Source organism: Ictalurus punctatus, chromosome 1 (genome assembly GCF_001660625.3).
Source record: "Ictalurus punctatus breed USDA103 chromosome 1, Coco_2.0, whole genome shotgun sequence".
NCBI lineage: Eukaryota > Metazoa > Chordata > Actinopteri > Siluriformes > Ictaluridae > Ictalurus > Ictalurus punctatus.
This window is the reverse complement of record NC_030416.2, coordinates 2,736,519-2,760,715: the sequence shown is the minus strand read 5'-3', so window position 1 is coordinate 2,760,715 and position 24,197 is coordinate 2,736,519. Positions and strand designations below refer to the sequence as shown.

The 24,197-nt window shown below is 42.6% G+C and overlaps 2 protein-coding genes across 9 annotated transcripts in view; one reads left to right on the top strand and one right to left on the bottom strand.

The window, feature by feature from the left end:
* The first annotated feature begins 607 nt into the window (after positions 1–607).
* atg9b (autophagy related 9B) lies at positions 608–9,135 on the top strand. Of its 4 annotated transcripts, none has more exons than XM_053674692.1 (15): positions 608–702; positions 1,593–1,745; positions 1,913–1,958; positions 2,062–2,124; positions 2,225–2,395; positions 3,911–4,052; positions 4,119–4,867; positions 4,953–5,106; positions 5,195–5,374; positions 5,480–5,728; positions 5,829–6,070; positions 6,231–6,333; positions 6,490–6,559; positions 6,651–6,819; positions 7,313–9,135. In XM_053674692.1, the coding sequence occupies exons 2-14, from the start codon at positions 1,637–1,639 to the stop codon at positions 6,797–6,799; spliced, it is 2,427 nt and encodes an 808-aa protein (XP_053530667.1). In that variant the 5' UTR covers positions 608–702; positions 1,593–1,636; the 3' UTR covers positions 6,800–6,819; positions 7,313–9,135. The 4 variants fall into 4 exon arrangements, with proteins under 4 accessions (XP_053530667.1, XP_053530694.1, XP_053530731.1 ...); XM_053674719.1 differs by having other exon boundaries at positions 623–702; positions 1,488–1,745; XM_053674756.1 differs by having other exon boundaries at positions 656–702; positions 1,419–1,745.
* Positions 9,136–10,244: 1,109 nt separating this feature from the next.
* Positions 10,245–24,197, bottom strand: part of asic1c (acid-sensing (proton-gated) ion channel 1c) — a 69,144-nt gene continuing 55,191 nt past the window's right edge. For 3 of the 5 annotated variants that reach the window (XM_053674869.1, XM_053674921.1, XM_017465419.3), the window contains exons 4-11: positions 22,880–23,030; positions 22,717–22,773; positions 22,185–22,338; positions 21,526–21,617; positions 21,334–21,413; positions 19,488–19,559; positions 17,652–17,704; positions 10,245–12,411 (exon numbers count right to left, since the gene is read on the bottom strand). In XM_053674869.1, the coding sequence (XP_053530844.1) occupies positions 12,333–12,411; positions 17,652–17,704; positions 19,488–19,559; positions 21,334–21,413; positions 21,526–21,617; positions 22,185–22,338; positions 22,717–22,773; positions 22,880–23,030 (738 nt within the window). In that variant the 3' untranslated portion in view covers positions 10,245–12,332. The remainder of the gene's footprint in view (positions 12,412–17,651; positions 17,705–19,487; positions 19,560–21,333; positions 21,414–21,525; positions 21,618–22,184; positions 22,339–22,716; positions 22,774–22,879; positions 23,031–24,197) is intronic. The other 2 variants (XM_053674903.1, XM_017465426.3) reach the window with 1 other exon arrangement.

The following is a 24,197-nucleotide window of genomic DNA, read 5'->3' as shown; positions in this document are numbered from 1 at the left end:
TTCTGAATCTTCTTCTGGACCCTCTTCTAAATCTTCTGAATCTTCTGGACCCTCTTCTAAATCTTCTGGATCCTCTTTTAAATCTTCTGAATCTTCTTCTGAATTTTCTTCTAAATCTTCTGAATTTTCTTCTGAATCACCCTCTGAATCAACTTCTGAATCCCCCTCAGAATCTTCTGGCATTTCTGAAGCTTCCTCTGACACTTTTGAAACATCTGACCCCTCCCCCCCCCCAATCTTCTGACTCTTTTTAATTGTCTACTTTTATGACTGTTGAATCTTCTCAGTTCTTTTCTTCTTCTTCATCTACTTCTGAATTCGTTGACTCTCATTCTCAGTGTACTTCTTCTTCTTCCGTTATCATCATCAAAACTTAAACAACTGCTCACCCACCTAACACAAAAAAAACTCCACCACATTTTACTCTTAGCATCGAACAGATAAATAAATAAATAAATAAATAAATAGCCAATTTTTAAACAAAACAACATTTAACACTTTACTCTACTTTAAAAGCATATTCATAAAAGGACAAAGCTTTTTCTTCTACTGCGATTTTATATATAAAAATAAAAAGGGGGATGATTAGGCGGAAGTGACGTCACATGCACGCCATGGTGACGTCGCGGCGGTTTGTTGACATGTCTGTATTTGTTAAGGAGAGAGAAGAGCAACAACAGAAAAGCGTCTGCGGTCGTGCTGGTAAGAGCCGCGGCGAGTTGATCAACTTTTCATTTTTTAGAAATACATGTATATATTTTAGGCAGATGAAATAATAGTCAAGAAAAATAAATAAATAAAATAAAGCATGCTAGCCGAGTTAGCTGTTTACGTAAACTGTATTGTTAGTTATTTCATCAGCTAGCTGTTAGCTCAGGTTGTTAGTTAGCTTGGGCAGGATGATTTTATTCATCATATATATATATATATATATATATATATATATATATATATAAGTTTGAACATAAAGTCGAAATGTTTAACGTTATTGCGAGTCGAATAGCGGAGCTGATTGATATCTTTTATTCTTATTTTCCTCTTGGGCAAGTGAGTAAGTAAGTCTTCGTGTCATGCTTCTGGGATGTTGGCTGCATTTCAAACGACTCCGTGTTGGAGATACAAGCTCACTATGTAGTGCGCAGTGCAGTGCGCTTGTAGTGGACTTTGATGTGCTGGAAGGGTTGATTTGGGATACAGCCGCGCGCAATGTCACCGTCTGGCTTGTTTCCCCCCCTTGTAATAACAGAAAAAACTTCTATTCTTATTTATTTATTTATTTATTTATTTATTTATTTATTTATTTATTTATTTATTTTCATCATCATCATTATTATTATTATTGAGTTGTCATGAATTAGGAGTACATCTTGTATCAAGATATATTCCTGTTTGTTTGTTTTTGTTTGTTTGTTTGTCAGCATGACATGCATCATAAACAGGATGTTGGAGAATATGACTTCACGCCTTGGTTATTTTTAAACCTCCAGGAAGAAATCAGTTCCACAGAACAGTGTGTGTCGTGGCTTTTTCTCGGAGCTGGCGCGTAAAAGTCCGTCGCCTTAAATCGTCTCGCTTTCCTTCCCCTCCGTAAGGACCCGTGACGAACGATTGAACGCGGAGGAGAATGTGAAGCACGATGGCCGACTTCCAGACCTACCGGGAGTACCAGAGACTGGAGGATTACGAGGAGGACTCGCCTCCGGGAGAGGAGGACCTGCTCATTCACGTACCGGAGGGACTCAAAGGTACGGAGAGGATGGTGTCACGTTCGCTGCGTAAAGTGCGGAGCGATGCGGCGGCGCTTTAATGTATTAACAATTCTCTCTGGTCAAACTATCTTGAGGCTTTCGTCATGCATGGAAGCTGTCTCTGATGCAACACTCTGTTTGTTTGTTTGTTTGTTTGTTTCTAGATTCCTGGCATCACATCAAGAACCTGGACAATTTCTTCACGAGAATATCCTTCCCTGTGACATTTACGTTTGCTTCTAGTGTTTCTTACGTTTCTGAGCATGCTTCCCCAAGTCTGCTCGTGTGTTCCTTAACGAAGCCTCGCGTACATCTATCATTTCCATCAGAGGAACGGGTTCGCCTGTATGATGCTCGCCGAGTTCTTCGAGCTCGTGTAAGTAAGCGGCGTTAAGCGCCCGTATGGTTGGTTTTTTTTTTTCGGACCGGGTCCGGATTCGGAGCGTTTTAACCGGGCTGCGGTCGTGCTCTTCCAGGCAGTTCCTGTTTGTGGTGACGTTCACGACCTTCCTGTTCAACTGCGTGGAGTACGACGTGCTGTTCGCCGACCGGGCCGTGAACCACACCGGGCCGGGCGTGAACCCGCTGGACAGGACCAAGGTGACGCTTCCGGATGCCGTCCTGCCGCCTGAGCAGTGCGCCGAGAGGTCAGTGTGGCCCGGGTTTTACTCCAGGACTCGCCTCTAGTACGAATTTATAAGAAAATAATCGCAGTTTCCAGCTTCACGTTGGCGACTTTCTACTACTTCTACTTCGCAAACTTGGTGCCGACACTGGAGGCTAAACGCTAAATAAACATTTGCTCACCTTTAAAAGTGTCAGGTTTTTATTATTAGGTTTCGATCACGCTAAGTACGTCGTGTCTACGGTGTTACTGTAACTCAATACCTTCCGACCAATCAGAACGGAGAATTCGTTCGAAAAGCTTCGACGTTTTAAAAATTGTTTCCGAAAGCCTCTTTCGTCACCTCACGTTTTCCGTGTTCGATCCCGTCATGTTCGGCTTTTTTTTGCTTTTCCCGTTCAGCTCCTCCTCCTCCTCTGTAATATCCAGACTGTAAACAAACACCGTTTATTGCGACACCACGAGAGAGAGAGAGAGAGAGAACCCGCCGTCACGGAGCTTGCTATTTCTGTGGCGGCGTTACACGGAACAGATCCGCTTTCTGAGAAGACCCGTTTAGTAATCTGCCTTCGTTTGAACGCGGTCGTCGTCTGTCCAGCCAGAACGTGTCGGTTACCAGAGGCGACGCGGTTCCAGCGTGGCCTCCGTCCAAGAACAAGAACAGCACGCGCCTGCTTGGCCTGGAGTCGTGGACGTCCGTTCCGTGCTCGTTCGAAGGTTTGAGCTCAACACACTCGTCAACAAATAACAAAACGACTTTATACATCACCTTTTATACAAAGGGGACGTTTCCGAAAACCGAGTTTTCTTCTTTAAGGAGACGCTTCTGTAAAAATTCCTGGAAGGAGTCTCTGGCGTCAGCGCTTTCTAACAGAGCTTCGAGGTTTCTCAGGCGAACGTTCTAGACGGGAAAAAAACGTGCGACGTGTCATTCTTGTAATTCATAATTCATATTGGAGTCATCTCCAAGATGGCGGAAACATCCTCCTTTATTATTGCATCGTGTTTTTATTTATTTTTTGATTTAATCACATTATTATTATTATTATTATTATTATTATTATTCGTTCGGATGCACAGTAATTGGACGGACGCACAGTGTTTTATTAGCGTTTGTGACTTGTTAGAAACACACATACACACACACTGCAGCCTGACAAAATAAAATGAGCATTACTGCCGCGTAACAATTGTAATGTCACCTGTGATAAAGTATCCCGCCATTTTTATAGTCCGTTATATCGTTCACGTTGCCGAGTCTGAGTCCGGCGCGCTCGCTCTGAAAGAAATGAATTATATTCTATATGTGTATATATATATATATGTATATGTGTATATATATATATATATATATATATATATATATATATATATATATATATATATATATATATATACACACATATACACATATATGTGTATATATATAAAACCTCAGCACCTTCCGGACTGTAAATCTCGGTTTACGGTGAAAATTGGCAGCTGTAGAACGTGTGACGAGAATGCACTAGAAAACATCTGGCTGTGTCGCGTTCAGGATTCGAGACAACAGCTGGATCATCTTTCTCCTCGTCATGGCGGCCATCTTTTGGGTCTACCGGCTCGGGAAGGTGATCTGCAACCTGCTGGGTTACTGGGAGATCCGGCAGTTTTATAGAAAAGCCCTGAAGATCAGCATGGTGAGTACAGCTGCTCTATTACGCGCACGTTCCACGACGGTCTTTAAGCTCTCCGTCGTTCCTCAGGATGAGCTGCGTGACTTCAGCTGGCAGGAAGTGCAGGCGCGCCTGATCAGGCTGCAGCGCGAGCAGCAGATGTGCGTGCACAAGAAAGAGCTGACCGAGCTGGACATCTACCACCGCATCCTACGCTTCAAGAACTACACGGTCGCCATGATCAACAAGTCGCTGCTGCCCGTGCACCTGCGCGTGCCCTTCCTCGGCGACGCGGTCTTCCTGACCCAGGGCCTCAAGTACAACTTTGAGCTGATCCTGTTCTGGGGGCCGGGCTCGCCGTTTCAGAACAAATGGAGCCTGCATCCGAAGTACAAGCGAGCGAGCGAGCGCCTGGAGCTGGCGCGGCAGCTGAGCCGCACCATCCTGCTCGCGGGCGTGGCCAACCTGCTGCTGTGCCCGCTCGTGCTGGTGTGGCAGACGCTGTACGCCTTCTTCAGCTACGCCGAGGCCATCAAGCGCGAGCCGGGCAGTCTGGGGACGCGCCGCTGGTCGCTCTACGGACGTCTCTACCTGCGCCATTTCAACGAGCTGGACCACGAGCTGCGCGAGCGCCTCGGCCGCGCCTACCGCCCCGCCGCCAAATACATGAACGCCTTCAACTCGCCGCTGCTCGCCGTGCTGGCCCGGAGCGCCGCCTTCTTCGCCGGCTCGCTCTTGGCCGTCCTTGTCGCGCTGACTGTCTACGACGAAGACGTCCTCGCCGTGCAGCACGTCCTCACTGCGGGGACCGCTCTCGGAGTCATCATCACCATCGCCAGGTACGAAGATCCTCCGTATCTGTATTTTCCATTGCAGGACAAGAACCGCTTCTTGGTGCTCTCACCTCTTTGTGCTCTCTGGCAGGTCCTTCATCCCAGACGAGCATACGGTGTGGTGCCCCGAGCAGCTGCTACAGTGTGTGTTAGCACACATCCACTACATGCCCGATCACTGGAAGGGCAACGCTAACAAGAGCGAGACGCGCGATGAGCTGTCGCAGCTTTTCCAGTACAAAGCAGTGAGAAATACACACCGGAGACCTTTTATTTTATTTTTTTTTTTCACCCTCTGTGTGGTTCATTCGGTAAAAACGTTGTTCTGTGCAGGTCTTTATTCTGGAGGAGCTGCTCAGTCCCATCGTGACACCTTTCATCCTCATCTTCGTGCTCCGGAGCAAGTCTCTGGAGATCATCGACTTCCTGCGCAACTTTACCGTGGAGGTGATTGGCGTCGGCGACATCTGCTCCTTTGCGCAGATGGACGTCCGCCGACACGGCAACCCGCAGGTGTGTGTGTAGAAAAAAATCTAAATGTATAATATGTATCTAAGATATAACAATATATATACGCTGTTACTTTGTAACGATCTGACGTGACTTCTCCGCTCTCAGTGGATGTCCGAGGGTCAGACGGAGGCGTCGGTGTACCAGCAGGCGGAAAACGGCAAGACGGAGCTGTCGCTTGTTCACTTCACCCTGAAGAACCCTCGCTGGCAGCCGCCGCAGGACAGCTCGCTGTTCATCAGCCATATGCGCGAGAAGGTGCAGCAGGACGCCGCGCAGGCCGGCCCGAACCCTCAGCTCCTGCTCTCCGAGGCGCCGCTCTGCACCTCACTGCTCTCCAATGACTCCGCCACCGCTGTGGGTTACGCTTTTTTTCTTAAAAACATTTTCATTTCTTAATCGTTAACTGTTCATCCGACAACGTTGCGTGAGAAACGATTGTGTGTTTCCGCTGCAGCCCGACACCCTTCTGGCGAGCGTTCTGGCTCATCCGGTCCTCACGGCGTCCGGGTTGCCGGGCTGGAACCGTCGTTTTGTTCCCCCGAGCAGCACAGCCTCGATCGCCGCTAGCGTCCTCGCCTCGCTGTCTTCCTCCCAACAGCCTCACGCCGGCCGCTCACGCTCTCATGTCCTCCAGCCGTCCGTTCATCAACACCACCGAAACCAAGGACCGATGTACCACAGCAGTGCCGGTGACAGGTGATCACGTTCCACCTATTTAGCAGCGAAAAAAAAATTTATAACGTGTCGCTAATTAGAAATTGATTAGGCAGTTCATTTTGAACTATTAGGAAAGTTTAGATGCGACTCGGGATGAATCCGTAAGATATTCGAGTAAACTCTCTCGTTTACGGTCCAGCATGTGTGCCAGCGAGTCGAGGATGCACAGCCAGTCCAGTTCAGCCCTCCTCTCGGAGTTCGCCACGGCCGAGATGAGCCTCCACGCCATCTACATGCACGAGGTAAGTGCTGCGCCTTTGAAGGCGATGCAGCTCATACGCCACGGGTCTCAAAGCAGTTGACAATTTTCTGTGTTCCTGTCATGTGTCAGCTGTCTGTATGCTACGATAATATATGATATAATCACGAATTAAGATGAAGGTCATTGCCGCACGCAGGTGCATCAGCAGAAGTTCCAGGGTCAGCATGGACCTGCTCAATTACATCCTCACGTGTCCTTAAGTGCCGGTGAGCTTTTGTTTTAAATATAATACATACGTTAGTATACCATTGGAATTTGGCGTATAACGTGCTTCTAAATAATGTCTCCCAACGCTAGTGCCCTCGCCTCAGATGCACCCAGGCGGTCTGATGGTGTCCTCCCCTCTCCGGTTGGGAGGCTGGGTGGAGGAAGAGGAGGAGGAAGAGGAGATCGACAGCAGCTCTGGTCCACAGCATTTGAGTCACACGAGCGGGGCGAGCAGCTGAAGTGCCTTAACGACCTGAGGGTGTGTTATCCGTCGTTATAATGTACGGAATGTAAACACCGGGGTCAGGGGGCGAAGTGTTTCGTTCCTCTTGCACCACTGTAAATTTATCATTGACGATTTATTAGGGATTATCTTTGATAATTACCATTTAATTACGCACCGTAATTTACAGTTACATTTAACGTTGTGACGATTTAACATTTGGGTAGCAGTTGTAACGACAGTTACTTGAAAATCAAGAAAATCGTTGGCTTTTTTTTCGTGGAAAACCCACTCGAATTGGCGCAATCGCGATCGGACGAAAGAGTTTTCCGCGGTCTTTCGCAGCGGTGTGAAGAAATTGAACCAACACCTTGTGACCAATCAGAATTGAGAGTTTGACAGCGTTGCGGTAATAAATGTTGGTTTTTAATTAAAAAACAAAAATGTTGCTATTTTGCCATGTTATTATCATCATTTCAAAGTCTTTCTGTTTTTTTTATTTTTTATTTCTTCTTTCTGCCTTTCGCAGTCTTTGCATTCGTTTTCTGGAAGGACGCCGTGGCCTTAGTTTCAGTCGGAAGCTTCTCGATCAAACGAGTCGGATCACGGAGTCTTCGCTTCAGCGGTCTTCCGGTCTCGAGGAGCCGTGGTTCCTGGTATTCTGGACTGACAGATCATACCGACTACCTTCTCCTCTCGCTTAGATGTTTCACTAGGAGACATTTTTTTCAAGATTTATTTTAATTTGCTGATGTGTGTGTGTGTGTGTGTGTGTGTGTTCATTCTCAAGGTCAAGTGTTTTCAGCTGTAGGTTGGTTTCAAGAACATCGCACATGAGTTATAGAAAAGGTTTGTTAGCGCGTGTTTTTTGCTTTTCTTTGAAGATCATGGCGTTTCGTCGGCGTATTATTTTGCACGTGGCGCCCAAACGACGGAGACGTCCGGACGTTTTCTACGGAAGATTTACGAATCGTTAGAGAGCACTGAACTATCCTGAATACTTTTTTTTTTACGCAGGTGCTGAAACGTACACATGGTCCATGTCCACTTTCAGAGCGACGCTAAAGCTATAATCGGGGCAAATCATTTCAATAAGGAATAACACACTCACTGGTGTGCTGTCGTCAGGAAAGTAATCAAAGACGGGGAGTTTTATACATTTCAGGCACGTCCTGAAGTGTTTGTTTTTCACCTCACGCTACAGCGCGTATAATTTTATTTATCAGTAAATGACACGGTGTCCGTTTATAGTTGCGTTTAAAAGATCGTCGCTCTTCTCACTTTATAACGGCGAGCAGTAGTTTCCTCACCCGCCTCTCTCTCTCTCTCTCTCTCTTTCTCTCTCTCGCAGCGAGTCGTTACCAAGAAACCGTCAAGACCGACGTCCTGGAGTTCTGAAAACGGAGACTCCTTCCAAAATAACACCTCATTTATTTCTTTTCAAAATGGGATTATGTCGAGAATCTACCATGCACGTCTCGCACGCCTGAAAATCCCCTTATGTAAAACGAATCAACGCCACCTGACCAATCAGAATGGAGAATTCAACAGCGTTTATATTTAATACTAATTCAGTGAGACGTTAAGTACGTTTAAGTATTTTATTTTGGTTTTACATTATTATAAAACTTTTAAATGGTGCCGATATGACAGGATGAGGAAATGATGTACGTTTTTTTTTTCTTCCTTTTTCTCTCTCTCTCAATATTAACGCCTAATTAGCTAAGTGATGAATTAGCTAGCTTTTAATCAAGCCTTAGACAAGCACGATTCATTTTCTTACCGCGCGCTCGGATAAATAATGTATCGCGGAGAGGCCATTACGAAGACCGGATCCTCTCTCGTCGCCGATATGTGAAAAGTTTCCCGAGCCACATTTATTTCGACCTGAAAAATAGTATTGCTGTTAAGAACGAAGGGGAAAAAAACAGCGCATTTGCCTGTGAAATGTTGTTGTTTTTTTTGTGTTTTTTTTCTTTTCAGTTCACATCAGGGCAAATGCATTAATATTCAACACAGCCTGAAATACCTCTGCACATTCACGCTAGGTAATGTACAGTATTTATTTTGGTGCGTATATTGTGTTACTACAGGGGTGAGATCGGCGCGGGCGAGGTGAGTCAGCTGATCCGACACGCGTACGCTCGCGGCGTGACTGAACGCGTTTGCGAAAAAGAATCGATTGGTGATTTTACGTGTTGTTATCGTCATGACCACTATAAGCAGTCTTAAGTTATGACTGTGCAAGGTGCTATATGTTTTGGTTGCTTTTTCATATTTATCTGTTTGTTTTTTTTTTCTTTTTGACTGATCAGAACAACACTATTTAAAAATAAACCCAGTGTAAAATGGTCTCTTTGTCCTTTCAGACCGTTTCCATTTTTTTTAAAAACGTTTCTTAAAAGTAACGTGTATGTGGTAATAATTGTGTGTCTATCATAGTAGTTATAACACTAATCACATAAGACGTGCTAATACCATAACCTGGTACTGTGTACAGTGTAACAGTGCGTACCAATAACACAGTAACAGCATCTATTCGATAATTATACAGAGATATACGTGTATGCAGATAGAACACTCGAATAACATGTATATTGTAACCGATTATTAAGCAACGCAAGAGTAGCACTGGTCATCAGTAAGGGGTCTCGATCCCACTGGGGCTTTCAGATGTCACGCCTTTTATTTTTTGGGGGGAGGATTACTGTTTATTTTACCCACACGGGCTTGGAAAGAACACTTTTAGCTTTTAGCTGAGCCACACCTTGAACCCTGAACTTCCACACAAGAAATCTACCAGCCAAGCCACCAGGGCAGACATGGTACGGCTTTAACCTTCGGGGGAAAAAAGCACTAGAAACTGGCGCTAAAAAGAAAATGGTGGTAGGGTGGAATATATATTTATCTCAAGCTGTCCATTTCTTCTCTTTCGTCTCTAAAGATCGGGTCTGTGTCCGATTAAACAAAACAATGCTTATTTACCAGCGTCGCTCCAACACGATAAGTTAGATCGATCAACTCAGTCATCGAGTGCATCCAAAGGTTTCAAAATAATCCGACAGAACATCTGGTTTTTACCAATCCACTCAAATAGTCAGATTTACAGTTGAAAGTAGTGAAAAAAGAAAAACCTGCTAGGAGTAGTAATAGATAGGAGAAAGTAGTTTAAATGGGGGAACTTCAATTTAAAAAAAAAAAAGAGAAAAAGCTCGAGTAACGTTAGTCGACATATAGCAGGTAGAGCAAGTCTTTCGCCTTGCAGCTCCAGAGTTCCTGGTTTGATCCCGAGCTCTGCTTACGGTCCGTGCAGTGTTTCCATGTCTGTGTAGGTTTCTTCCAGGTTCCTCCCCACATTCCAGTAGTTTTTTAGGAAATCTAAATAAAAACACTTCCTCTTCCTCAATAGAAAACAAGTGCTAATTATTCCGCAGCTTCACACCAGCCTGCTGGGATTTTTGTGTTAGCAATGTTAACACTCTTAGCACCTGAATGTACAGTATATGAAAGACAGACAGACAGACGGAGGCAGTACTCATTAAGAGAAGGTTAAATATGTTTATTATATAGGTTCATTTACACTTCACAATTGACTCTTAAAATGTGGATTATATGTGCTAGAAATCCTGTTCTATAAAACAATGCTATTAACTGAATGGAGAAGCGAAATGAAAAAGAGGGCGGATGTTTGTTTGTTTTGTGTGATATATCCCTCAGTCTTCGCTCGCAGCACGTGGAACGCCATCGGATAAATCGTTCATACGCAGGAAATATGTGCATGCAAGCAAAGAAAGGAAGACGCCTTTGGGAAATGTAGTGTGTGGTGGTGGTGGTGTTTTTTCAGGGGCTCGATGTACGAGCAGTCTTTCTCGAAAGACGCAAGGGGATTATGAATACAGCTGTCCTGAAGGAATTCCGCATCATTTATAAATAACTATACCATCTTCGCTTTGTATTCCGATACCGGAACGCTTTCTCTATCGTTGCTGTAGACTAATAGGACGGATAAATTGGCGGAGCTGGACCGAAAGCAGTGCACACACACACACCTCTCATTAATTCACGCAAGTCGGCCCACTTTTTGATGCTCTTAACGTGATGTGCTGAAACCTGAATCTTTCCCGACTTTCTCCTTAATTCGAAGCCTTGCTCGCTACTTCGTAATACCAGGATATAGAATAGAAACGATTAGAAATACGTATGCATATCAAAAGTAAAACGCTCCGCCTCGGCGAGCTCGACGCCGAACCTGAATCTAATCTTTCCTTTTTGACTAACAGTTAAGACTTGAGGGTAGTAACATTGGTTATTCTAACACGTGACGCGTATTATTGCACTTATATACATGTAATGTAAACAAGACAAAACACTTTTTTTTTTTCAACTGCATTCAGAGAAACACGTCCGATTACACATCGTCATCTACTCTCTTAACGTCGACTAGGCTTGTGTTGATGTTTCAGTTTTACCTCACGCTAATAGAATACACCGTATTGCACATGAATGCGTGTTTAATAATAAGCGGCCTTTTTTGTGTGTGTTTAACCACCATGAACGTTACCGCGTCCGCCATTTTGAAAGATTTGAATCTACCCTGATAAAAAACTCTAACGCATGTTCGGTCCTGAGCTCGGGTTACTTCTCGCCCTTGGGTTTCCTCCAGGTCTATCTGGTTTCCTGCGACCTCCCAAAACCATGGCGGAACCGTGGCTGTTGATGAAAGATGGATGAATTTTTGGTACTCGATCACAACTTCGCACCAAATATTAAGAACCTTAGCTAAGATCTAGCTAGCTAGCAGTCATAACCATGCTTTAAACCAGTCAAGTCCTTCATGACGCTTCTTATCCTCTTGAATTGAGGTGCCAGCAATTGATATACACCTTCTGACCAATCAGAATCGAGAATTCAAGAAGCGCTGCGCTGTGCATAAAGTTAGCCTATGAACGAACAACGCAAACTGGCTAACTAAACATGAAAGCAAAAACACAGTGAGTAGGGACGAAGTTTGTCCGTGTTAAATATCGGTGTATATTGTGGGCTACATCGAATCATCAGCACAAGCCTAGCGTTGAACAAAAGTAATCGTTACTGCCTGATTACGCTCACTTTGTGCAGGGGTGTGCCTTGTTTATTTCACTTTCAGAAGCAGCCTTAACAATCAGAGTTCAAGAAAATGGCAACCGGTTGCTCTCCGCGTCTCCGGCGTCGCCTTTAACTCGTCAAAAAACAAACAAACAAGTGCTTACTATCGTTTTCACAACATGAAACAAAACAGTTGGTACTGCTGATACTGCGTTATGCTAATATAACCTGAGTATTGTTTTGGAAAAGTGTTGCCTACTTGTACTTTTTATTTATTTTTTTTTACGGGTGATATCTGATTCTATTCAGGCATTGATTTTATTCGTTGACCGATTGGAACTACTCGTCACGTACTGTGCGTGTAGATATGTACATGTATACAAGTCGGAATCACAGTTTGCCGTCGGACCCGCTAATCGTCCCACGCCGCCCGCGTCGTCAACAAGCGAACTCCTCGAAGTTGCCTAGAGTCGGGTGACTAGGTAGCACGTTCGGCGCGAATCCGAGGCTGTCCGAGTGACTCCGGAGTGTGTCGCATGTGCTCTGGAAGAGAGGGGAAACGGGGAAGGAGGGGAGAGATGTTCAGATGTGCCGGAGGATGCACGATGAATCGATGGCAGCGCCGGAAAAGACAGTGGGAAGGGAAGGGGAACGGAAAGGATAGATACAAATAAATAAATAAATAACCAAAACAACATCCATAGATGGGGCATGGAACAGAAATATAAATGGAGTTATGGTCATTGGGGTATAAAATGAGACGGGGTGGAGTAAGTAAGTATGAATGAAAGGGGAAGAGGGGGAGAAGACATTCTTACTTAATCCTGCATGTAGGATTTTTGCTTTTGGTCATACATCATACAAACATGTGCAGAACATTTAATAAAAGCACCCCCCCCCCCCCCCCCCACCCCTTCTCAAACTTGAGGACTATTTCCTTAATCTTGGTTTCAAACTCATTGCGTGTAGACCTGTGATGACATCACAAAGGGATGCATCTAGTGATGTCATTAGACACAGGTTCCATCACAATGTCTCGCACGAAGAAAACTCAGAGCGTCTGAAAATAAGAGCTTCGGCACTCGTGCATGGTTTTAAGGGCACGATTTGTAAAGTGTTCAAGGACGACGATACATTTTTGACAAGACTTTTTTTTTTCGTGCATCGATTCGAGAAAGCTGCACAAAAAAAAAAAAAAGAGAGAAACATTCTGTGTGACACTTTGTCGAATCGTGCCCTTTGTAGCCTTTCAGGCTCAAATTTTGATGCATGGAATGCTCCCCCTCCCCAGTTCCAGTTATAAGAACTAAATCCACACCAAAGACGCAAAGGACACCACTTTATTAGGTACGCCTGACTCATACCTGACATCAACGGCTATTTTATGAGATGCAACTACCACTCTGTATATAGGCATACAATTATTGATACACTCGTAACATGACCTCCACAGTAGTGTCACAGCTTCACGGAGATCGTTCAACCACCTAATAATGTGCATCTGATGATGTCCTGTAGTGGCCCCTTTCCTTTGATGGATGAGGCAGAACACACTGGCAAATTGCGCATAGGAACGCATGGACTCGCCAACAAATGCATTTATACGATGGATGTAAAATGCCTTGCGCAAGTATTCACCCTCCATAAACTGTTCCTTATTTTGTAGTACAATCTCAAAGTGAATAGACCTCACCGGGATTATAGGTCATAAATCTGCACAAAATAGCCTGTAATATTGAAGCGGACGGTCATTTATGGAAGAGTGGCAAGCCGTATGAACTCCTGGCTTGCAGTTTGACAGAAAGGAACTATTTGGCCATGGCACAAAAGCACCCTGAGATCGCTATTCCCCCACAGTGAAGCACGGTGGTGGTAGAATCACTTTGAGAGAATTACCCTCGGCCTCTTGGTTCCCCATCCTTAACAAGTCGATGACTTTTATTGCACAGCCGCCTCTCCTCTTGTTTAGACGGTAGAATCAGGGGCCTTCCAGGAACAGGTGTATTTATATTGAAAATAACTGCACACAGGTAGACTCCAGAACTAAGTTTAGGGCTTTTACAACGGGGACGAATACTTACACTTATCTCACAATGTTTACATTATAATAATGTTACAAACTATATTACCTTTACCCCCACTTTGGGTTATTTAGTGAAGAATCATGACATATAATACCAAAACAAGTCCAGTTCAGTTCCAGCTTATAGCACTCACTACAAAATGAGGAAAAGTTCTAGGGGGTGTATACTTATTCAAGACGCTGTACTTGATAAAAGGCCCAATGAATGTACATGTCGATAAGCACAATGAAACAGTCTGTGAAATAGTGCAAGAACCATTTATTGCTTTAGTGTAGTGTTATTTGGACTAAACTGATCATTTCCACCAAAGAAGGCTTATAATCCGTTTCAAACAGGACAATGTTCATGCAGGCCTTTAATGACTAGCATAAATCAAGCAGAGACGTCAAAAGGTTGAAAAAAAAAGAAAAGAAAAGAAAAGAAGATATTACTAGTTTTATTATGGTTGCATATTTGATGCAGGCAAAAACATCTAGCACTTCTTTGGGGCAGATGAACCTTGTGACGTCGTACACAAAAGGTTACGTGATGGTATTGGGGAAGTAATTCAACGTAAATCAAGCATCATAAATCGAATGTTCCAGTTTAAAGACACCTTGCACGAATCTGGGATATATCAATACTTGGAAAGATTAATTTGCTTAAGCTCGTTTGACTAATGTTTTTTATCTGAAGCAACATTCAACTGAACCGGGATACAACTCAGCAGTCAAAACAAGGCTCGGTGTTGCTGTGATTTGAATTCATGACCTAATGATCTATAACTCAAAGCCTTAGCCACCGAGTCACCCTTACCCGTTCATGCTTAAACGCTTGCATGTTTGTAAAAGTCCATTGGAATTTGTTGTCAAGGTTCTCTTGGGATTCCTCATGGTTTCCATACATACAGTTCGCTAAAAATAAACCACACTTTAAAAATCTTTAATAGATCTTTAATTGAGTATTCAGGTTGTCAACCTAAGAATACCTTAACGTAGCCACATGCATCAAGAATTTGATGTATGTACAGTATGTCCTGGAATACTGATTGTATGACTGTATGTGAGCAGTTATTGACTACTAACTGGATGTCAGGTTTGGTTGATGCAGTCCCTGTTGGCAGATATGACCAACAAAAGAAGTAGGATCTACTTCCTGTTCCTGGCGCAATCTTTAGTGAGGTAGATCACTAGATAAACAAGATCAGCATGTCCACTGAACTAAACTGGCTATCCATTGATGAGTCATGGAAAAGAGTTGATGGAAAGGATATGCAAGTAGGGAAACCCTGATAAATATCACCACCCGCCTGCAACGTTTTGACCAGCAAACCACAATGACGAACCTACTCAAGCTCAAGCAATATCAAAAGGTTCATTAAGCAATAAGAGAGGTTGTGCTACATTCCCAATTCCCAACAACCTGTTGTGGAAGATGTAAATCAATGTCCCAATGTCCTCAGGCTTAGATTAATTGTTCTAGGACCTTTCTTAAGGGGAATCGAGACAGACAGCACCTTTGTATGCTATCACGTGAACCATCAGAGTAGAGTGAGGTCTGACTAGTTTCTAAAACCATCTGAGCAAATCCTCACATAGGTATTTCTCTTTTCACCTCATAATACTATGGGAAGTACAGAGCAGGAGTTTTGTCCTCCAAAGTTGTCCTCGTTTCACTCCTTTCAACATCTGTGAGTAATATTTATTATTTACATTATGGGCAATTTTATAGATCTGGTGCTGTAGCATCTGGTTAGCATTAGATAATCAATCCATGTTTATGGATGGCAGCCTCATCAATTATCCCATAAGACTTGCTAGAGCTGCAGGCATTCCAGAAGTGGGTTATCAGCCTGTGACTGGACCCAAGACAATATGGACTGAAATGTGTCCTTGTCAACATGAAAGGAACCCAAGCACTGGCCCGCTGATTATTTCAGAGCGTTCCAACACAAGGAGTCTGTTTGGTAGCAGTGTGCCACTAGAAAGAGATAATCACTCCCCTACATGCTGGTTTGTGGTGTGGTACTACAGGGCCACTGGGTGAACATGACCCCCTAGAGTAAGGTGGGAACACGTCAACCAGTTGGAATTGAAGGCAGTCCATCAGAACTATAATCGGTTTCTCCTCAGTTGGGCCCACCCATGATGGACCTGTCCCATGTCATCACACTGCCGGTCGTGGTTCTCCCTGGCAGAGCCAGACAACTCACAAAGACAGGATGACCTGTTGTATACCTTTTCGTCTCTATTGATGATTCTTCCCATGCTGTACAACAAATTCAACAACTAGGCCAAAGAGTCTTTTTGGTGGCCCCTAGATGGCTGGCAAGACCATGGTTCCCTGGAGGCTTCCTACCTGAACAGACTGACTGTCCTAAATGAATCTGGCATGCACTTTGTGTCTGGCCCCTTGGGCAGAACTGCCAGCTGAGGACTGCGATCAATCAGTCCAGGAAACTCTTCTCAACAAAAGAGCCACTAGCACATGGACCATGTAATTGGACACATCCTGTCCAAGGTGTGTGGCTGCTATCGTGGCACACCACAGTACTATGGATGGGACTCCTATTCTTGTTACTGACTTTCTGCCACAGTCCCCAGCCTGGGACATTTACATCATTTGTGAAACATTTGTCTGCAATGTCAATTGACCTTGAGGGTTTCAGTGAGGGTGAGCCTGCAGAGCATTCTTTGCTGTGCCTGGTATGTACCCTTTGGTGTTATTTGTACCAATTGGCAGCCATCAAATCCTCAGACGAACTATTTATTTGATTTGGAGGTAAGACACATGGGGCTCCCTTGTCTAGGCAGTGGCTGACCCAGTGGTGGAGGTGGTGGTGGTGGGGGTGGTGTTCACTCAGCCCTTATTGAGACATACCAGTGTCTCCTCCTCCTCACTAGTTACATACATAACTATGGTTCTCTGAACTCACCATAACTGCCATGGATCCTGCCTGGGCTGGCTTGGCAAGTAGGGTCAAGGGAATGTTTTTGCGCTACGATGGTGGTATTTATTACAAATACTGGCTCACACATCACTACATGACTGGACTGTAGTATGCATGTGAATAAGGAGGTATCTGGTGTTTAAAAAAAAACAGTTATGTATGTTGTGTAGCATTGTACCCTCATTATGTAGTGTTATATCCAAGTTGAAATACCACAAATAAAGACTATTTAAAGGCTATGCAAAATATGCAAACAAACAAACAAACAAAAAATAAATACCATTAGTTGCATATACGTCACAAAAAGTCTGTTTCCCAAAAGCTTCACTGCAAACAGATTTGGAATGAGCATATATTTATAATTTGCACATGTAAAAATGTCAGTATAATAAAACACCTTTTGTAAGCATCCATAGTCAAAAGTTTTTGGGAAAGAGGGCTGCTACAAAATACAAAATAAATAGATAAATAAATAAAAAACAAAAACGAGGCAAGACTAATCCATTCATAGCACGGATTTGCTTTACCTGAACTTGTGCAATACATCATCTCCGTCGTGAAGGCTACGGGGTTTGAAAGACTTTCCTTAGAACGTTTGGAAACAACAGTTCCCTGCACTAATTTATTATTACAGGAAACATACAAAAGGGAAAACCTCAGAAAAGAAGGATATTTAAGGGGTTGAGAAATGAAATGCGGATGGGAATGGGTTATAGTTAGACAGGTTAAGAGGATGTACAGTATCTGCAGTATTGCCAGCGGCCAGCTACCTGGGGGTATGATTAGGCGTGACACCAGGGCTGGTGGGGTTCTCAGAGTAGTCCTGGAAGACACATGACGGGGAGAGAGATGAGGATGACCACACCAGGTATGGGTTCAGTTCAGTTTCAGGTTCAATCAAAGTGAACCCTGCATCAGGCCTCCATCCGAGTCCTAAATTTGCTGAATTGAATCTGAACTGACCCCAATCCTGGAGCAAACAAAATTATACAATGCGGAGTAAGTAATGATCCATTCATCCTTTTTTTTTTAAAAAAAAAAACAAAACAATGTTGACTTCTGTGAAACTGAATGAATAATAATTGCATTAACATTAAAAATGCATGAACAAGTCTTAATGAACTGGATCTTACAGCATCCACTGGAGAATATAAAGGATGAGGGAAACAATGATAACGTTTACTTAAGCATCTTATTTTAATACACAGCTTACAGTATATCTAAATAAAATCTTAGTAGAGATCATATTTTCAAAACTATAAACCCCTGAAATATGTTTTTATAGGTGACATGCAGTGGATTAGCATAATGTAGATAATGAATCTTGGCATGAAACGCCAAAGTATCAAGCACACACCAGCTATTCAAGCTGTATTTATTACCTATATTCAGGTATTCCTGGCACGGATGGTAAATGAGAACTTCGCAAGATGTGGAACTGCTTTGTTGGATCAAACGTCTACATCCACAATGGGGCTTTTGTAAGAGTAAACATCAGCAGACATATACGTAGTGGTGTTTTTTTTTTTTAAACCGTCATATACATTATAGGGTCTTAATTTGGGATGAACCGACCAAGCCAAATGAAACCTCTCGTGCAGAAAAGCAATCTTGGTTTTTCATGAAAGAGCTTCGCTCTTTACTTGGGTTCAATTGCTTTCTGTAATGTAAACCTTTTTTTCTATAATGCATATCAATAATTGCACTAGCACTCCACTTCCTGTTCATTTATAGACAAACCTTGTATGAGCTACACACACACACACACACACAAACACAAACTGAGACAGACTCCATGTCTCCTTCTCCCCCCCCTCAGAGGATCTGTATTAGTGATAGCTAAATCAATGCTCAGGATGTAATGCTACTTTACCCTTAAAATAATTAAATCAATCAATCAATAAAGAAATCGATTACAGCAGCTTACTTTAACGCAAACCAATTAATGTTTCACCAAATTTATTGTTCGTTTTTGCCTATTTCAGTTCAGTAATGATAAATTTAAGAAGTAACAGAAATAATACATGTATTTGTGCCATTAAGTGTGATAAACATACATTACATAAGTTTAAGTTCGTATAGACGTCAGAGAATCTGCACTCATTAGTAATGAAACACAACCTAAAGGGTACACCCTGTTCTAGGGTGTTCATCTGGTGCCGTTATTAATAAATGAAATTATTTCCTAACACCATGGGCGTAGACATCTCTGCTTAATCACCCATATTTATTCATTCATATTATCGCTTCTCTGTAGTTGCATATGAATGCACATGGAAAAGGATTAGAACTTAGTGGAAGATATTATGACTTACTAATGCAAGTGTTTACAAATTAAATAAATATATGAATGAATAAAATCACCCCAATTCACCCACGTCCCTGTTTAATTGCAATAATTTGCATTTCCCCCATATCAGAATTTGAGCCAAAGACGACGGAAATAACAGCAGCGACATGCAGCGGTAAATATACAGTAGCTATGCGTTCAGATGCAGGTTTCCAACCACAAAAAAACTAAACTAACCTTGCTTTCGTTTCGGTCATGTTATCTCAGCTCCACCTAAAGCATGCACATGCAGGCGGTATAGAACGAGCTCAGTTACCAGATTATCACTTGCACTCCGACGTGGCCGTCCTTTACGTAGAAAGTAGCCCAATACTTTATCCTTAAACACCTGAGGAAACAAGGTGCCGAGTTATAAAGACGTTAGTGCATGGCAGATTATAAGAGAGTACAGGAAAAATCCACAACATGTAAACAAATTAATGGACTTGATCTTCACATGGGTTTCATGTTGGGATTTGTTTAGCATCAAGTTCGTATTAATATATTTATCCAGAAATCCATTACTGCGCATGAGAAAATGCAAAAATGTTTAGTTTACATGACATTAAATGCACTGCTATATTGCTTAGCTTTGGCTTAATTGTTTGTCATGCCCACTGGATTGTAAGTCGGTGACTCAGGTTTATTTATTTATTTATTTATTTATATTAAACTGATGTTTTCGTCTTAAATATATGACTCATTTGAGTCATTTACTTCAAAGTCTATATATAGACACCATTTTAGCAGCTCAAGCAAGACATTTCTGAACACCGTCTTGTGTATAAATAAAGGAGACGCCATGTTGACGTGTTTGTTTATAATGTGTTAGATTTGACATTTACAAAGGGGGAAAATAACCTTGAGAATATTAACTCATTTATGTAATAAAATGAACCCAGCGTTGGGTTGAAAAACAACCCATTTGCTGGGTTAGTGTTAACAACCCAACGTGATGGGTCAGTTTAGTCAAAATGTCTTCGGGCCTGCATTTACCCAGCCGATGGGCTAAAAATAACCCGATTTGAGTTGTTTTAAATCCAGTGTGTTTGTTTTTTTTAAAAAATATTTGCTTGCATCAAGTACATCTTAATGACTTCCTCAATCTTGCAAATGTGTCTTGCCTCAAGTTTTAATACTCGTCATATATACACAGCAAAATCACCAGTGTTGATTTAATACCCACAGTGTTGAATTCACACCCTACAGTGTTTATTTAAGTCCATTGGACTCCACATGGCTTTGACTGGCCACTCAGGACCACTTAAACCGTGAAGCCAGCTCAAGGTAGCGTTAACCTTGCCTCTGAAGTCACTGTCCTATATAACAATGATTTCCCCATAGGCTTCAGCAGACAGAAATGAGCTTTCTTGTAGGCTTGTAACAAGCTTTCCACACCCCTCATGATCCTGGAGGGATGGTATTGGTTCAGGGATGTTGCGTTTCCTGTACGCCGGTCCACTGGGCATTTGTTTTGTGCTTTTAAGTTTGCAATGTCTGGTTTCCTTTGATAGGCAACAGCTTTGTGCAGAGTTTTAGATGTTGTTGGCTGATGCACATATCTTTTCAAGTTATTTTTAGTTCCTTTTAGTCTGGTAGCTCAGTTTGGACGGATGGCGATGTTTGAACGGTTTCATGCGTCTTCTCGTCCTTAATTAAGAGCTACATAGTACAGACAGGGATTTTCAGACTTTCATCTTTTATTATTATTTTTCTTGTATACCGGCCTTTTGACTTTCTCATACCTTCAATATCATTTCCGATCAATTGTGAACGTCCTTTGCACTTTTATTTAACGCTTAACCGATGAACCTCTCAGACATGTCTGTGTTTAATTCCACCGAGACGAGAGCCAGAGGCCACTGACCTATTTGGCTATCTCATGAAGCCACTATTAACTTCAATGACACGGTCTAGATAGGTATGCATTGCTCATATTCCGTTTGAATCTTATACTCGAACACATCATGTGTGGCATGTGGGACGTGTTAGTAGATTATTCTCATTTGGGACATTCCTGCTTTCAAAAGCTGCATGCTTAATGTAGCTTAAAATCAGTACGATGTGAACATAGTGCAGGTTCTAAATAAATAAATAAATAAAGAGACAGAAATGCAATTTACCTCATACAAATAATCAAATATTTCCAGTATCGTCAGGACACTAGCTCCTATAAACAGTCCCATCTGCCCACCAATGTCACCTGAAAAAGGACAGTTACAATACAAAAGCAGATGTATTACATCGAGATTTTAAGTCAGTTAAACATGTTTGTTTAAATTTTTTTTTTTTATCCCATCCATAATACGTCTCACCTAGTAGACCAGCCACTTCATATGCCTTCTTCTGCTCAATCTTTTCATAATTCAGGGCCTCAAAAAAGATATCCAGAACTAGTATGTTTTCTCTGTAAGCGCATACACAAGCAAAGAAGGAAATGAGGGAACTGATTTCGTAAAAAGTAGATTTAAAAATGCCAAGATCAGTGTTATAGTCAGGACATAAATAATAAATACATTTATCATACATTCACTAGGCACTTTAATAGGAACACCTGTACACCGATTATCCAATCAGCCAATCATGCTCACTCAAAATGGACAGCTGAATGGAAGAAAAATCAAGAAGAAATATCCCATGGTCTTTTTCCAGTCTTCGACGAGATCGGTTTGGTGAGTCTGTGCTCATTGTAGACAGACGTCTATATTAATGTAGCTGTATAATTTTAAGAATTGTGATGCTGCCACATTGGCTGATTGGATAACCGCATGAATGAGCAGGTATACAGGTGTTACTAATAAACCGGTTGGTCAGTGTACATCATAGTATTTCATTCAAAAGACCAGACCAGTTTTGTTCAGTTTACGTTCTTAAAAACTATGCGGCTCCTGAAATGAAACTCCCAGGCCATTTCGGACGTTCTAATCTTAGAAGCTTGGAACGAATCGTTATCTGAATCTGGCTCGTCTCGTACCCGATGTACTGCTCTGATTTGTTGAACTTCTTGGCCAGGTATTTGGCAGACGCTTTGCTGGGTATTTTCACCATGGAGAGCTCCTTGCCATAGCGAGTCATATTGCAAGGTGTCGGGCACACGCAGTAGTTGTTGTCCTTTTCGACGAGGAAATCTGCGAGTCGAAAGCAGCCGAAATTAATTCATTCTGAATAGTAAATTATATAACTAAATCCCACAGTGGGCTAAATCCCACTGCACCACTTTCAGCAGGTCGTCAACTGCATTGCAGGGAAATTACAAAACACGAAAGCAGACCCTAATGTTGATAAAATCAGCATTTCAGTATCAGATCAGTATTTCATCAATAAAATAAATCTCGGAAGCCAATGAAGATCATGTTTTAACCATAAAGATTAATATGCAAGTTGTTCAGGGTGGATTTCTTCCTTTAATCACTTGAGACAGTCTTAATAATTGCTCAGCTTTGAGTGGGAAATTGTACCTTTTTGTATTTTTGATGCTACATAAAACTGTTAATATGTTCTCTTACCCAAAGCAGGATCTGCACAGTCCTTGTACTGCTCTGGGGTGCATACGGTGGACGTGCCTAACAAAGTGTTCAGAGAACAGTAGACAATAACTGCAGTGGTTGTCAGAGTCGATATAAAACTAGATTTTATACGCCGGTAAAAAAAATAAGTGCGTTTCTTTACCTGGCATGTGCACCATCCTGCAGTTGCAGTTCTCCAGCAGATACCGGGTTTCACAGTCGATACGACACCCTGTTATACTGTAGGTGGAGAAGAACTCCGAGTTCATGGCAGTGGATTGGCAGTCGCCCCAGGGCGGTGGAAGATACTGAAGCTGAGATACACCACACGGTTTTATTCATTAATGGTGCGAACGTGCTGTTCGATAACAAATCAGACACGAGCAGCCAAGCAAAAGAAAAGACATTTGGTAAAAGGAGACAACACCGAGTACCAACTGAAGGACGACATAAGGGTCATAATGAATCATTTTTCATCCAAACGTGTGTTTGAATGAAAGGAGATTGCCAAGAAATGCCACAAGCTTAGAAAATGTACTGCTAAACAAACATGATGTGGAAAAAACCAGAGAAAGTGCAAACTAAGATCTTAGAGCCAGGTCAAAAGGCCATGAGAATACCATACATAAAATTCATGGTATACTTGGAGTCAGGCCAAAACATTCAGTATACCCGACTAGAACTTGAACTAGATCTAAATCGGGGTTCAGAAATGCACGATTGCAGCCGACAAGACTTTGCAGTGAAACACGAAAGAGCAGGACATAAGTAAACAGACATACTAATTAAGAGCTAAACACAGAGCAGGTGCACACATTAGGAGAACAAACCAACGGCATGACAGGTGGAAACCGAACAAAGGTACATGGCAAAACACAAACAAAAGCACATAGAGAATGAATAACAGGCACACGCAGCGTTTGTGATGCTGGGAGGAGGGATTTTTTTTTCAGGTATTATCATATCTGAACATATTTGGATGTTCTCCCAAGTTCTGTCGGTGATTGATTGAGCAAATAAGGACTAAACCATCCGTTCCATCCCATCCCGAGAAATCCCAGCCAGTTCTGTCCTTGCAATCCTGGAACGTAGCATCACCGATAATCGGATGCACATTCTTAGCCAGACGCACCATTTGGAAGCCTTGCACGCCTCGTTAGATACGAGCAAATGATATGATGGCGTATTTCATTAAAGTGCTAAAGATCTACATATGGACCTTTCGAAAGAATCTCAAACAAACGTTTATCATGAACAGCTTAGCAGCCAGCAAGGCGTTGCTCGGGATGTATCGTGATTTCATTTCTGTACTAGAGAAAAGTTTGCTCCATTTCTCGTTTCCTTCCGTTTCCTCACTGAAGAACCTGACAGTAGCTTTTGGACGGTTTTGGGGATTTGAGCTCACAAATCAGCCCACTTTCACCACCGAGTTGTGATGGTGCAAACAGTCCGTGACCTTATTTACATGGGAGGTCTGTCAT